The sequence below is a fragment of the Myripristis murdjan genome, chromosome 17 (assembly GCF_902150065.1).
Source record: "Myripristis murdjan chromosome 17, fMyrMur1.1, whole genome shotgun sequence".
In the NCBI taxonomy this organism is placed as follows: Eukaryota; Metazoa; Chordata; class Actinopteri; order Holocentriformes; family Holocentridae; genus Myripristis; species Myripristis murdjan.
Genome location: NC_043996.1, coordinates 1,102,336 through 1,118,698, shown reverse-complemented (window position 1 = coordinate 1,118,698; position 16,363 = coordinate 1,102,336). Strand labels below are relative to the sequence as shown.

General features: G+C 40.6%; 1 protein-coding gene across 1 annotated transcript in view; it reads left to right on the top strand.

The window, feature by feature from the left end:
- The window catches only part of dpydb (dihydropyrimidine dehydrogenase b), a 39,353-nt gene that overhangs the window by 8,296 nt on the left and 14,694 nt on the right, over nucleotides 1-16,363 (top strand). Inside the window, exons 3-12 of the mRNA XM_030073830.1 lie at nucleotides 4,725-4,835; nucleotides 5,712-5,794; nucleotides 7,063-7,150; nucleotides 7,639-7,800; nucleotides 10,251-10,447; nucleotides 11,238-11,319; nucleotides 11,896-11,983; nucleotides 12,535-12,642; nucleotides 15,561-15,730; nucleotides 15,816-16,026. Coding sequence (XP_029929690.1) covers nucleotides 4,725-4,835; nucleotides 5,712-5,794; nucleotides 7,063-7,150; nucleotides 7,639-7,800; nucleotides 10,251-10,447; nucleotides 11,238-11,319; nucleotides 11,896-11,983; nucleotides 12,535-12,642; nucleotides 15,561-15,730; nucleotides 15,816-16,026 — 1,300 coding nt within the window. The remainder of the gene's footprint in view (nucleotides 1-4,724; nucleotides 4,836-5,711; nucleotides 5,795-7,062; nucleotides 7,151-7,638; nucleotides 7,801-10,250; nucleotides 10,448-11,237; nucleotides 11,320-11,895; nucleotides 11,984-12,534; nucleotides 12,643-15,560; nucleotides 15,731-15,815; nucleotides 16,027-16,363) is intronic.

Here is a 16,363-nt window from a genome sequence, read left to right as displayed (position 1 = left end):
TTGATGAGATCTGTCCGGAATTGCTGAAGGCTCTGGGTGTTGAGGGGCTGTTGTGGATGACACGCGTCTTCAACATTTCGTGGAAGGTTGGGGCAGTGCCGAAGGAGTGGCAGACCGGGGTGGTGCTTCCCCTGTTTAAAAAGTGGGACCAGAGGGTGTGTGCCAATTATAGAGGCATCACACTGTCATGGATTTTTCTCTTTAATTAGTTATCTACATCCTGTCTGGTCATGAGCAACATTGCCATTTCCAAATTAGGTAATGTAGACAAGGTAAAAGTTCAAGCTCTTTCGGTGCAAAAGTTCAAGATCCTTAAAAGCAAAGAGTTCATCTACGGTCTACACTAGCGAAAGTTTGAGTTTCTTAAAATAGAGTTCAAAGGCCTAGCGAAATTTCATCTGATAAGGACATGCAAGCGCAACCGTAGAAGCGTAGACATTAGACACAGAAAACAGGAACCTAAAGCAGGAACGTAGACATTGTCTAGGTGTAATCAAGGTAATCTTAAGGCATACTAACAAGTAAACATGAGCCATTGTATTTGCAGGCATGAACAGTAAATTTCCATTACAACACTCCTCAGCCTCCCATGGAAAGTTTACTCTAAGGTGCTGGAGAGGAGGGTTCAACCGATAGTCGAACCTCAGATTGAAGAGGAACAATGCGGTTTTTGTCCTGGTCGTGGAACAACGGACCAGCTCTTCTCTCTCGCAGGTATCCTGGAAGGGGCCTGGGAGTATGCTCATCTGGTCTGCATGTGTTTTGTGGATCTGGAGAAGGCGTATTCCCGGGTTCCCCGGGATATTGTGTGGGAGGTGCTGCGGGAGTATGGGGTGAGGTGGGCACTCCTCAGGGCCATCCAATCCCTGTATGCCCAAAGCGAGAGCTGTGTCCAGATTCTCGGCAGTAAGTCGGACCTGTTTCCTGTTGGTGTTGGCCTCCGCCAGGGCTACACTTTTCACCAATCCTGTTGGTGATTTTCACGGACAGGATATCGAGGCATAGTCATGGAGGAGAGGGGTTGCAGTTCGGTGGGCTGAGGATTGTGTCGCTGCTTTTTGCAGATGATGTGGTCCTAATGGCACCATCGATCTGTGACGTTCAGCACTTACTGGATCAGTTCGCAGCCGAGTGTGAAGCGGCTAGGATGAAGATCAGCACTTCTAAATCTGAGGCCATGGTTCTCAGCAGGAAACTGGTGAATGTCCACTACAGGTCGGGAATGAGTTCTTACCTCAAGTGAAGGAGTTTAAGTATCTCGGGGTCTTGTTCACGAGTGAGGGAACATTGGAACGTGAGATTTGCCTAGAATCGGAGCAGCAAGGGCGGTACTCCGTTCGCTGTACTGCACTGTCGTGACGAAAAGAGAAAAAGAGAGCTGAGCCAGAAGGCAAAGCTCTCGATCTACCGGTCAATCTTCGTTCCTTCCCTCACCTATGGTCATGAGCGACCCGACCCGACTCCGGATAAGCGGTTGAGGATGAGATGAGATGATGAGTGGAAATAGCATCACTCGTTCTGCGTTTTTTTGAATAAGCAAACTGGAAATGATCCAGGGATGGCGCCACCTTTATGCGTAGCTCATTCTCATTTGTCATGCCCTTCTGTGTGTGATACTGATACCAAAAGCCCTATGGCATCAGTATGAGGTGCGGGTTACAGTGTTGTGGTATAAAGAGCAGAAAGTCCATGAGGGGAGGTTGTCGGGGTGGATGGCAGCCAAGTAAGCCACAGGATCTTCATGCATAAGACCCAAGCTTAATTCCTGTTTCCAGGGATACCTTGCATTTCCAAGACTATGACCAGTTTCTGTTTTGTTCCCTAAACCCAAACTTTCCCGTTCCTTAACCAAGTGGTTTTCATGCCTGAACCTAACCTTTATCTAACCTTAACCAAGTGATTCTATTGCCTAAACCTAACCACGTGACACTGACACGTGGTAAAAGCCTGATACAGCTCATCCAAAGGGAGCCTTTGCCATGAGTATCAGACGCAAAAGGGCTGGACAAACATGTAGTATTTGATGACTGTGGAGTGAGAATGTGTTGTGCCGGTCAAAGCACCACAGCACACTGACCTGCCAGCTAGTCACTATCTTATCACCTTGACCCCAACAGACCACAAACCACTCCACCTCCTACAATATTATATGCATCCTCGTTTTCAATTTCTCTCTGTTTCTCTGTTGGGTTTGCATTTAGTTGTGAGTCATGAGCTCTTAATCAGTGTCCTAAGTAGCATAGCTGCTCTGACAACACTTCATCTTTTATTCTTTTATGTACTGTCTGATGGACCTTTGATAGCATAGCTAGTCAACTTATCTAGTGTCTTGGATGTGAACAGTTTTTATCCTTTTAATTTCTTTTTACCAAGTGTGTTGAGACTTGTGATAATAAACGTGAACTTTAAACTTAATGTGGCAAATGCCATCTGGCACCAGACATCATGGGCTCTAGTTTCGCAGACCTGGCGAGGCGCGGGCGCAGCGCAGCACAGCTGCGCTGCGCCAACTGGTTGTGGCCAAGTGGATTTTGCAAGTTTGGCACACCGTGCGCCTTGGCGCATCTACTGCGCCGTTCCTCCTACTGGCGCAAGGGAGGAGAGAAGGCGTGGTGTGGGTTTGACACAGCCGATTCACTTTAAACCAATCAAATGAGCCCCTGTCCTCGCCTTTAAAATGCGCTGCGCGAAGGCGTAGTGGTAGTCTACACATTTGACATGGACGAAGAGAGCAGCCGCATCACACACTCTGAACAGTGATGAGGCCAGTCTTGGCTGCTGCAATGTTGCTGGAGCTACCTGCCATCCATCTATCCACCCATCCATCTAACCACCCATCCATCCATCCATGCATCTATCCTTAAATTCCTGAGTCCCCTGTCTTTCCATTACCTGCCTGCCTCGCATCTCTTTTTTTCCAGCTCTGTCACCGTCTGTTAAAGTTATTGATTTTTACGAGCAAATATAAATTTTACTGTGAAGCCCCCATTTTTAATGAATGTTTTTACCTCAAAGGATAATCCTCGCCATATTCATATAAATAGCCTACATGTTTGTTTTGCAACTTTCGACTCCATCACTTACTGATGCAACAACACACTAGAGATTAAAACAAAATCCGGTTCATGGAAGCTTTTACATTCGCTGTTCTAAACGCCCAGTGTCTGGCAAGGAACCGATGCATTTTACATTTTCGATATGTGTGGAATCAGGGTTTCATTCATTCATTCATCTTCTAAACTGCTTATCCTCACTAGGGTCGCGGGGGGGTGCTGGAGCCTATCCCAGCGCTCATAGGGCGAAGGCAAGGAAACACCCTGGACAGGTCGCCAGTCCATCGCAGGGCAAATCAGGGTTTCCGTTAGAAAAAATTGGCACCGGACAACGTGACCGGCAGATTTTCAATTTACCGGACAAATGTTTGAAATTCCGGTCAAATATTATCTGAATTTACTGAGCTTAAAATTATATGCAGGCTATATAAGAATGATATCAAGGCATGTCAATTTATAGCGTAATCTTTTTTATTGAAAAGCAGGCTGTATCAAATTAAATTAGTGCCGTCAATTGACTCACGTGCGTAACGTCTAAAATAAATAAATAAATATTGCACAAGCCTGTGCTCTTTTAACATGAACGTTGCATACAATTGCAACTACAATTTGCAAACAAAAAAACGGGCTCATATCATTTTAATAACGCGGCGTGCTGCCAACTTGAAATCAAATAGATGCAATAAAAACTTAATTCAGCAGCTGAATTAAAATCAAAAGTCTCAAGTGTCTCTCCGCAACTTGCAATGCGCATCAGTCTTGTGACCTTGTTCTCCCCCAGGCGACTTTGCTGCGCTGTTTTGATCCGGTTCTGCAGAAAAAAACCCTCTCTCTCTCCCTCTGGTACACCGGAGACAGGAATCACGCAGTCTATTTTTTTTTTAATTATAAATAAAATTACGTGGAAATTGACTGTTTTAATAAAATTGTGAATATTTTCACCGGACATTTAAAAATTACCGGACTTTTTTTTTTTTTTTTACCAGTCATAGTCCGGTGATTACCGGATAATGAAAACCCAGAGTGGAATATTTAAATATATATGGAAGAAAAACTGTGTAGTTAACAGGGGCAGCGCCAGACACCATAACTGGAAAAAAGACAACACTGTATGGGACACAATGTTTGACTGACAGGTGATCAGGTTGGGTTTCCATTACGCTGCCAAACGGTGCCAATCTCCTTTGATCTGACATCAGATGTGACGGCACAGTCGATATGGAGATACGTTTATGTGCTGACTGAGATTTAAGCATTGAATAGTGGTTTCTGTGGGTATTTATTGCATTGTTACTGTGCCTGACAATCTGTGAGGTTGTGGTGACGTGTGCGCACTGCCCGCCTGTGAGCCAAACTTCCACTGCGCCAGCCACGCTGCGCCTTGCGCCGAAAGTAGACATGGTTTCAGGAGGCGAGCTTTTGGCGCACCTCGGCGAAGCCTTTTGGCACGAAACTGTCACTGCGCCAAGCTGAATCTGTCCGCACCTCCCCCTGCTGCGCCGCCACTCCCATCTCGGCGCAGATCCGTCTGCGAAACTTGGAAACCGTTCGCCTCGCGCGTTGCGCCTGTCGAAACTAGCTCTGCGCGGGGTGCGCCTCACTGCGCCACCCTGCGCTGCGCCGGGAAACTAGAGCCCCATGTGTTATTTTCTGCTCTTCTGTTTTGTGCAGAGCATCCTGGCTCTCAATCCCCGGGTGAAGACTCACGCCCAGATCATCTCCACGGCAAGCAAGAAGAAAGAAAAGAAACACTGGAAGAGGAACCCTGAGAAGGGCTGCGGTGTACGACACATACACATACACAGACATGCGCGCGCGCACACACACACACACACACACACATACACACCTCTGGCTTTTGTTGCAACCTGCTGATGTGTATGGGGGACTAAGCCTGACTTATTTGGAAATACATGAGTGATTAAGTAAATGTAATGCCTTAAAAAGATTTGGGAAATATACTGTATCTATAAATGTGTAAATTACTCAATTCCACTTTATTTATTTAATTTTTTACTATCAGTTCTGGATTTATTTTCCTTTATTGGGATTTGTTTTCCAGCAGGATTTACCTCATATATGTAGCCTAATTTATTTTATGTTGAATATACAAATTATGAGGATGTGAATTAAAACTTTATGGCTTATCATAGCTTCATGATTGGCCGATCATTTGACGGCACCGAGCTGATAGAAATGCATCAACCAGTCACAGATCTACGGCAACCCATAAGGGTTTGACTGACACCCTCATAATTTGAATATTTGGGATAAAATAAATGAGTCAATGCCCTCAGGTCAGTCCTCCTGAAATATCAATCCTACTCAAGGAAAATAAATCCCAATGTTACAATAAAATATATAATAAATAAAATGAAATTATATAATTACACACTCATAGATTTAGTGTCTTTGAACATTTTATTTATTTTTAAAGTTATATTCATTTATTTTAACTCAGTTTTTGTCAGCCATTTTGTTTGTGAATTCATTTATCTATTTATGCATTTCCCACTAAATCTGGGTTGGTCCTCTGTAGGACATGAAGTTGAAGACATGAAGAGTATTCATTTCACAATTCTTTCCCCTCACCCACTTCCCTTCTTGTCGTTGTTCCCCATTTCCTTTATTTAATTACCCCCCTCACCCTTTTTTCAGTCTTGTGTGAAGTTGGAGAACAACTTTGATGACATCAAGCACACGACGCTGAGTGAGCGTGGAGCTCTTCGAGAAGCGCTGAGGTGAGAGAGAAGCTCAGGAGTGCTCATCGTCATTTTGGTCTCTACCTCACTGCGACATGTGTCTAATACGATACACAACAGATGTAGATCTTTTCTCTTTGATGCAATGCAGTAGCCATAAAGCAACAGCATCTTTGCTTTGGATATTTCACTCAAATTAAGTGTGATGGAGCTTAAATGAAGCCACAGTTAGCAGTTACACAATATGGATGTGATTTTGTTGTACTAAATAGAAAAATGTGTTTTGTCGTTTTTTGTTTTTGTTTTTTTTCCCCTCAGTTTGAAGCAGCTTAAGGGGAAACTCAAAATCAGAAAAAATCATCATAATACATCCATTTTTTAAATTCACAAAATCAAAACTGTTCATTCAGCAGTTTTCTTGTTTTTCTCTTGTATAGAGTTGGAAGAAGTTTGGTTTCAACTTAAATGTTGAAGCTGGTCACGTCTCTCTTGGCCAGGTCTCTTGCAAAAAAAAAAAAAAAAGAAAAAATAAAGGAGAGAGATTGGTAATACTAGGGATGGCGAAAATGGAAAATTTTCTTGGTCGACCACTGGGCCTCATTAATCGGTTTATTTCAGTTAACCGAGAATATTATTTTACTGTCTGTAAACCATAAAAGAATAACCGCAACAAATAGAAGCTAGCAGCGCTAGCACCGGTGCCATTGTCTTGCCCCGGACGCATACCACTACGTCCGCGACAAACATAAGCTTGGCTCGTTCTCCCATAGATATCTATAATATAATTATAATATACTATAATATAATTATTATCGATATCTATGGTTTCTCCGGTCTGTCTCTACCGAGCTGAGCTCTGTGCGTAATGACGTCATCGAAACCCGGCAGAGCGTCCCGTCGCCATGTTTACCGTATTAAACTGTATGTAAGCGCAAGAGCAACTTCTCCGCCTTCAGGAGCAGTTGGAATTTTTCAATCGATAAAACCTTACGGTAGTTACGGTATTTACAATCTGACATGCGTATTTGTGTCGGCGACGACACGTTCGGGCTAGAGTGCCTGTAGAGAGAGAGTGGCGACCACTCCGTTCACTCCAACGGTTCCGTTTTTTCACAGCAATGGTGGCGTAAGGAGACCTTCTCTCTACAGGCACTCTAGTTCGGGCTTAAAGGGTTTTTAACCGACAAGATTATTCAGTTAAAGTTCAAACGGTCAACAACCGGTCAAACGGCCACCGGTTAGCATCCCTAGGTAATACTTGGTGCAACCATCATATAAAAGTGAAATTAACTAAATCTTGTGTCTAGGTGTCTAAAATGTGCTGATGCTCCCTGTCAGAAGAGTTGTCCTACTAACCTGGACATCAAATCATTTATTACAAGCATCTCCAACAAGGTAAAGCATACATACTACACACACACACACACACACACACACACATAGCAGTCACTACTGAATGGTAGTGTTTCAAGATTAGACTGAGGTTTGGACAAGTTAAAGGTTACTAAGAATGTTAGCTGGGGGGAAGTCCACTTCAACAGCAGGAGGCTAACAGTTAGCATTTGGTGCATCCAGCCAGTATGCAGCCCTCAGTAATAATGAGAGGAAGATAGCACCACTACTGTCCTACAGAACAGTGGGTAAGGGAAGTGAAATAATATCATATTTTTGAAAATGGGTGAACTGTTCCTTTAAAATCCCACCTTACATTCGCTAAATGATAACACTCCAGATATCCAGGGAGACAGATACAGATAAGCTGTATCTGTCTATATAAATATACTGCTATACAATGCATCCCCTACCAGTCTGCATAATTAATTCACTACTGACATAAGCCAATCATCAATTAATGTGTGTGTGTCTGTGTGTGTGTTATTCAGAACTACTACGGGGCAGCACGGGCCATCCTATCTGACAACCCCCTGGGTCTGACATGTGGGATGGTTTGTCCTACCTCAGAGCTGTGTGTGGGCGGCTGCAACCTGTATGCCTCTGAGGAAGGCCCCATTAACATCGGAGGGCTCCAGCAGTTTGCTACTGAGGTACAGTGTTGTGTGCATCACCCCAATTCACTACCAGACACTTTACACACATGAAAATCACACTTACGTTTGTGCAGAAAACTGTAATTAGTCATATTCACAGTTACAAGCACCTTTTTACAACCACACTTACAGATCATCATTTACCCTTTAAAAAATGTAATAATTAATTTAACTGCTTTGATAACCTCATCAAATTAATGTAACTCACTATATTTGATTTTTGGGTACTTTTCTAACCAAAGTTTTAAACCTGGCAAAACAACAAAATGAATATGGTATTCTAAATTTTTACTTTATACAAAACAATTGGATTTGGATATAAGTGTCCAATAATATTTTGATTCCTAAGTATAATTTAATGACATTTTTATCAATAACTGTAGTAAATTAAAATTACATTTATTTTGTCATTTAATTCACATAATGCTGTTGCATGTGACCCAATGCTCCCCAGCCTTGTACAAATGTATACATGGTGATAGTAAGCTCTAACACTATGCTGAGTGGTAGCAGGCCCCATGCTAACAGTGTAGGAAACTGAAGTAACAAAAGACTGAGACAAAGTTGAAATGACTGTTCTGAATGCTCCAACAAAAAGTTGAGCAATGTTGAGCGAACATAGGCTCTATTCTAACACTTTAACATGTTCAGTGAACACAATTCAGTTCAATTAAATTTCAGTTGTATAGTGTCAAATCATAACAGAAGTTATCTGAAGACGACGTATCAGGCGTATGAGAACTGACCTTTCAGTGACAAAATGTTGTTAGTTTTTATTATGGCCTGTAAATTCAGAAATATTAACTCAGCACAGCGGATGTTAGCAGTTTTATTTTTTAGAAGTGTGGAGCAACCGCATCTTCATTTACTACGTAGACAGAAAAATAATGGTTCTCTTTTACAGACTGTGTGGGTCCACGGAGAACCATCAATTACTAAAGAACAAGTTCATATAGTGGATGGCTCCTTATTTGGACCAAAAATCCATTTGAAAAGGGTCCTTCATTGAAACAAACAGCTCCAGCAAGAACTATCTTGAAAGGGTTCTTTATAGGACTTATAGGACTCTGTTTTTTGTTAAAGTTCTTGGAAGTATCATTTCTGGCTCCTCAAAGAACTTTTTTGATGGTTCTTTGATGCACCTTTGTGGATTCTTTGAAGAAACATTTAGGCGATTCTTTAAAGAACTGTGGTCTGTAAGGTTCTTTGTGGAAATAGTTCTCCTTATAGTTCCACTTGAAGAACTATTTTCGGTTTGTTTTTCCTTTAAGAAATGACAAGTAAGTGCTGTTTGCATGCACCCTTTCTTCTCTCTCCTTTTGGAAGAACCATTGTTTGTGGTTCCTCAAAGAACTTTTTGTTGCACCTTTGAACCATTTAAAGGAATGCTCTAAAAAGTTCTTTGTGGAACAGAAAAGGTTCTCCTATAGTATCCCATCGAAGAACCAGTGTTGATTCCAGTTGGCACCTTTACTTTCCTGTGTTCAGTGATTTTTCACTGCAAACAGTCAACAGAAGCAGCTCAGATCTAAGTAGATCATGCTGGCACAGAAAGCTAATGCAGCTGTCTCCATGTCGGCTGTTTTGATCTTCTGTTGAACTGAACTGACTCCCACACACCTGTGATAAAATGTTACGTGTGTGAATATAAAATCATATTGTGAACTGCACACAGTCACCCATTGCTTACCACCTTTACTTCCTGTAGCAGCAAAGAAGCTAACCACAGCTAGCTCTGAAAAATAGGCTATTTAATGTGGTGTCTGTACATTTTTACAGAACTTATATAGCAAGTGCAACCATTTCAGGTTACTTGATGTGTGTTACTAAGTGATGTGTCGAAAATGTGTCGAAAATGAGTTGCGACAACTCAATGGGTTTATCCTATGAATAAGCTTTCTCACTTACTTGGTATTTTGATTTAGAAGTGCAACAAATTCTCATGTTTTCACTTTTGAGATAGTGATGTATGAGTCAACATTTTATGTGCCAGTGGTTCCCAAACTGTGCCGCCTAGAGGATGGCTGGAGTTGTTACAGCCCAGCAGATGGTGGTTATGCAAAATTTATGTATGTTACCACTGTAAAGCAACACAGAAGGCTAATAACAAAATAAATAAATAAATGCATGGGTAATTGATGCATGGTTGTGCACTGCTAGCAAAGCATGGACAAGTTTGCAAAAGGACTGCCAGATAAGCAAAAAAAAAGATGATGAATCAACATCCAACATCACAAGTAGTCCTACCAAAACAATATTTTTATCTACAAGAGGGGGGCTCTGCAGAACCACTGGTGTATGCTTAAGTATTGCATGAAGATTCAAGTAATCAACAGGACACTGTAGATTGTAGAAGGCTAATAGTTAGGGGATGAATATGATCAGTAAATAGCCCTCATAAGCACAGTAATTTGAGTGTGCATGTGTCTGTGTCTGTGTTTTTTCAGGTGTTTAGTAAAATGGGCATCCCTCAGGTCAGAAACCCTGAGCTCCCACCAGCCAATGAGATGCCAGAGTCTTACCATTCTCCTATTGCTCTGATTGGCTGCGGCCCTGCATCAATCAGCTGCGCTTCTTTCCTGGCCCGCCTCGGATATGATGACATCACCATCTTTGAGAAACAGAAGTACATCGGAGGCCTGAGGTAGAATTTAATCTTCATATCATGTGTTGTGTTGCACAGTATCATTCTGTATTGTATTTTATGGTATTGTATTGATCCATATAATGTTGTTCATATATATATATATATATATATATATATATATATATATGTGTGTGTGTGTGTGTGTGTGTATATGTATATATATGTATATATATATGTATATGTATATATATATGTGTGTGTGTATGTGTATGTATGAAATTATGTTCTATCGTAACATACTGTGTGGTATGCTAAAATATAATACAATACATTAAGTTACAATGATATACAGTATTATAGCACTGCATAACACTGTGTCATATTATATCGTATCTATCATATTATATCATATTCTAGTATAGCTTTGTTATTTCAGATCATTACATCACATTATATATCACATTATATATCACATTGTATTACTTCATATCATATCACAATAGTATTATACAACATTTATTTGAATAGTGGTGCTCATTCAAAGGCTGTTCTGATACCGGTTTTAAAGCAATATTTTAACAGTGGATGTGTGGAAAACTTCTTCATGGCCTGGTTAAAGGAATAGTTCCCCTTATTTTGAAAAAAAAAAAAAGTGTTGTTTACTGAAAAAATACACAGGACAACCAAGTGCACATGGACAATAGTATTGCAATAGTAATACTGTTTATTACTCTATTTTTCCTGTAATCTGCACCCAGAGCAATCCGGCAACTTTTACATTTCCTGTATCCTCCTACAGAGCAGCTGGGGGATAAGGGAAATAATATCAAATTTGTGTTCCCTGCAGCACGTCAGAAATCCCTCAGTACCGGCTTCCCTTTGAGGTTGTGCAGTTTGAAACTGACCTGATGAAGGACCTGGGAGTGAAGGTAATGGCTGTAGCACTGCAAAATGTCATAACAGCACATATCACAGTAACAAAAAACAGTGGAAAACCTAAAGTGCCCAAATGGTGGAAAATGCTAGAATATGCCAGAACTTAATAAACTGAAAGATAATGTAACGTTTTTTATGTTGTGAGTTGCATTGTTTTTATGACTAATGTTGGTAGCCTCAACATGTAATGGTACACAACCAAACTCATCTTTTTGATGGTTTCCCTTCATTTTGAGCTCCATACTGATCATTTTTTTTTTAGAATATAGAGTGATGCTACACCAGAAATATCAAATACTGAAGAACTGATATTTTTATTTACATATTCATTCTTCACTTTTTACTAGTATGTCTCATTGATTTGGACATTTTTTATAGTTTGTTAGTCATTTGCATATGTACTGTGATCTGGATTTCATTGTGTTTTTAATTATTATATTATTTTATTTATTAATTTTCATTAATTTATTAATTTTGTTTATTTATTTGTTTTTATCTCTCTCTCTCTGTGTGTGTGTGTGTGTGTGTGTCTGTGTGTGTCTGTGTGTGTCTGTGTGTGTGTGAGTAAGGTGGTGTGTGAGAAGGGCCTGGGCATGGACGGCATGACTGTGACATCCCTGAGAGAGAAGGGATTCAAGGCTGTCTTCCTTGGGATTGGTCAGTGCCACCTGTCAATCAGAATCTACACATAAGCGAGATACCGGTGCCATGTGAAACCCTTGGATCTCCAAAAAGTCATTTTTAGCATCTTTATCCAGGTTTATCCAGCAAGCGTCTATTAGTAGATAGATAGATAGATAGATAGATAGATAGATAGATAGATAGATAGATAGATAGATACTTTATTCATCCCGCAGGAAATTCACAGTTTTTCAGCAGTATCCACAGATTACAGATTAAATAAATCAATAAAAAAAGATAAAAAAATAAGAATAAGATCTAAGTAGCATGGATCCCTGAATCTTCTCCAGCCATGGACGAATAATCCTGCCACTGAAGTCAAAAACTGGTGGAGGTTCTGGGTCTTCTAGGTTTTTGGTTTTTGTTATTTTGTTTTGTCCAGCTCAGTGGCAGAAGGCTAACAGTTAGCATTTGGAGCATCCAGCCAGTATCCAGCACCACTACTGTCCTACATAACAGCTAGAGGGGAGGGGAAACCATTTTTAAAATGGTTGAACTATTCCTTAAAACACTCCCTCTCTTTCCAGGTCTCCCTCAGGCAAACAGAGCTCAAATCTTTGATGGTTTAACTCCAGAGCAGGGCTTCTTCACCTCCAAGGACTTTCTGCCCATGGTGGCAACTGCCAGCAAACCAGGTAACACACACACACACACACACACACACACACACACACACACACAGAAGGACAAGGACATAAATACTTCTGTATTTATGTCTGTATTTTCCAGGCTTGATTTGGAAACCATGTCTCTGTTAAACAATCATACTGAAAAACATAACACACAAACAGAAGTTCATGACAAATTCAAATATGAAAGTCATCACCATTCATAAAACACACAACTGATAACTGGCTGTGGAAAGCAAACATTCCCCCGGGGACTATTTTCCCTGGTGGAGGTAGCATTTCACTCCACCCAATTTCAAGTCTTCAAAACACAACAGTGCTGCTGCACTTAGGAAAACTAATGTGGATGACTTTATCATGGTGATGGAATACTGATGTGATGAAAGTTTGAAGTCTTTGAAAGTTCATTTTCATATCATAGTGGAATGAATGGAAACCAATGGCTGGATAAAATGGAGGAAAAATGATATGGGAATTCGATAACATGGCTGCTTGCATTAGGCTTAACCTGCAAAATCACTATCCTTTAATGAATGGTTGAGAATGATGTGAAAGAGTGTGGTGTGGGTGAATGGGTGTCTTAGAGGCAGTGTGTGTGCTGTCTGTCATCAGAGAGTCAGAGTCAGAGTCAATTTATTTGCCATTTGTGGTAAAACCGCATTTGATAACGGTTGCAAGAGCTCAACATAAGGACAGAACATGTAGGCAAGAAGACAATGTAAAAAAAAACAAACAAAAAACATAAGACAATGTAAAAACATAACACAATATAAGAAAACAATTAAGGATAATAATAAATAATAAAAAGAGACAGGTGCCCACATATGGGTAGACCGATACTCACCTGGCACAGAATGCAGGTGCAGTTCATAATTAGTTTGAAAGGGTCCTTCATTGAAACAAATGCAATATCTGATTAAAGTTATTCAGATCGATAATCATCTGGCACAGAAGGTACACAAAAATGCAAGAATTAAAATGCATGTTGCTAAATTATAATTTATTCAGGCTGACAGTTGCCTGACCGTGAGGCAATAATTGTGTGTGACTTGGAGTTGACTTAGAGTTGTTCAAGCAACACACAACACAAGGAAAGAAAGTCTTGGCAAACCGAGAGGTGGAACATTTTATAGAGCGATATCCTCTGCCAGAGGGAAGAGAAACAAAAAGACTAGCAGCAGGATGAGCTGTAGGGTTATTTTCAAGGCCCAAGACAGAAGCCTAGAGCTGTTGGTGTCCTTCACATCTGCTAGATCAGCAGCGGACATGACATCCTGCGTGCAAGGTGCACAACTCTGGTAAGAGATTTCAAGTCCTGAACAGCTAAATTACCAAACCACACAGTAAGCAAGCTGGTAAAGATACTCTCAATAACACACTGAAAGGTGAATTCCTTTAATTTATGTGAAAAATTGAAGCCGTTGCTGTGATTTTTTGACAGTAATGCTAGTCTTTAAATGCCAGCTAAGATGGTTGGTGATAGTCACATGTTGTGACAGGCTGCTATATACAGAGCTGCCAGCCTGCTGCACATTCTCCTAGCAGAAAGGGCATTTTACCTTCATCTGGAAGCTTCTGGAAGTTCTGTCTCTGCTGTGTTTTACAGTGGTTAGGGTTGGGGTTAGGGTTAGGGTTATAGCCTTTCCTCTTGTGGTAGATATGTTTTTCGATGCATGCTTTTTTCAGTGGTCAGAGTCCTCCTCAGTTTTGTCAGTCACAGTGGTTAGTGGTCAGTCAAGATTGTTTTGGGATTTAGTATTTTCTGTCCAAAAGAAAATTTCAGAAAATTTCCATGGGAATTTTTGGAAATTAATGGGAATAAATGGGAATAAATGGGAATTTTCAGGGAATTTGCGGGAATTTATATTCACTGCATTCACCTGGTCATACACATGTATACATAATAAACATTTTGGTTTGTTATAAGCAGATATGCATGCAAACATTACATTATAATGAATTTCTGGCAATGAGTCTTTTACATCGCTGTGGAGGAATTTTGGCCCCACTTACAGAAATGGCAATTACTTTTTCACATAGGGCAATTACTTTTTCATATAGGGCCAGGTAGGTTTTGATAGCCTTTTTCCCTTAATAAACGAAATCATCATTTAAAAACTGTATTTTATATTTACTCGGGTTATCTTTGTCCAATATCAAAATTTGTTTGATGATCTGAAACATTTAAGTGTGACAAATATGCAAAAAAATAAGAAATCAGGAACGGGGCAAATACTTTTTCACAGCACTGTATGTCCCCCACAGCAACTAAAAAAAAGTGGTGATATTGGTGCTGACATTCATTTTATTGTTTATTTTTACCCATTCACCTTAAGTTAACAACAACAAAAATGAAAATTTCCAAATTTCCCAAGCTTAAATTTCCATGGAAACTTTTTAAACACCTCATTCAAATGGATAACAAGAAAAAAAAAAAACAAAATTCCCAAAATTCCCAAGCTGAATGTTCCTGGGAATTTTCGGAAAAATTGGAAAAAGAGTGAAAGCAAAAATGTCCTGAAAATTTCCAATATTCCAGAGTGAAAATTCTTACGGGAATCTTCGGAAACTTTCCAGGAAATTTACCGGAAACTTTCCACCCCTTTACAACACAATTTGTGATACAGTTGGACTAGATTGTTTGATTTTGTTAGCTCAGAGAGTGGCTGGCTTAGGACAGGGGTTTTCAAAGTGGGGTTCTTGAGGGTCTTCAGAGGGTCCTCAGCAACATGAGGAATAGTTTAATTTGACTTGAATTTAAATACTTGTTCAAACATAGAGTCAAACAAACAATTTGCCATGTATCCATTCCTATAGAATTCACATTTACAACAGGCATTTTTTGTGCATGTTGGGCAACTTGTGGTCCTTGAATGCTTGTGAAAGGCAATCCCAGCACAAGAAATTTTTCTCATTCTCTCTAGGTGTTTGCCAGTGTCGCTCATCCCTGCCGAACCTGAATGGAATAGTGATTGTTCTGGGGGCTGGTGACACTGCGTTTGACTGTGCAACCTCTGCTCTTCGCTGTGGAGCCAAGCGAGTCTTTGTCTGCTTCAGGAAGGGGTTCACCAACATCAGGGCTGTCCCTGAGGAGGTGAAGAGGGAGGGAGGTGGGTTGCAGATGGATGGCTGGATGGAGGCAGGTGCATAAATAAAAATAAAAATCCCTCTTCCATCAGATGGAGCTGGCTAAGGAGGAGCAATGCGAGTTCCTGCCCTTCTTGTCTCCCCATGAAGTCATCATGAAGAACGGCCACGTCACCGGGTTACAGTTCTGTCGCACGGAGCAGAACGAGGAAGGGGATTGGCTGGAAGATGAGGAGCAAATAGTTAGGCTGAAGGCTGATTACATCATCAGCGCCTTTGGTTCCATGCTTAACGACCAAAAAGGTATTTAACCAACAAACTGACCAATAATCTACCTGTCTGGTAGGGTTCAAAAGATATGGGTGTTTGAAAGCCAGCGCCAGTATTATAGTGAAGCTGCAAATAGCCAGTATTCAGCATGTTTAAATTTTGCAATTTTTCTGTCAGTGAATATTCAGTGTTTACCACAGAGTTTTAGCGTGGTCAGGCTGGAAAAGCCTCTGAAAAAGCCTTTAGTCCATAACAATAAAACTCTTCGAAATCCAGACTACTACTACAAATACTACTACAACTGCTACTAACACCACCACCACCAACAGCAGTAACAACAACAACAATAAGAAGAAGAAAAAGAAGAAGA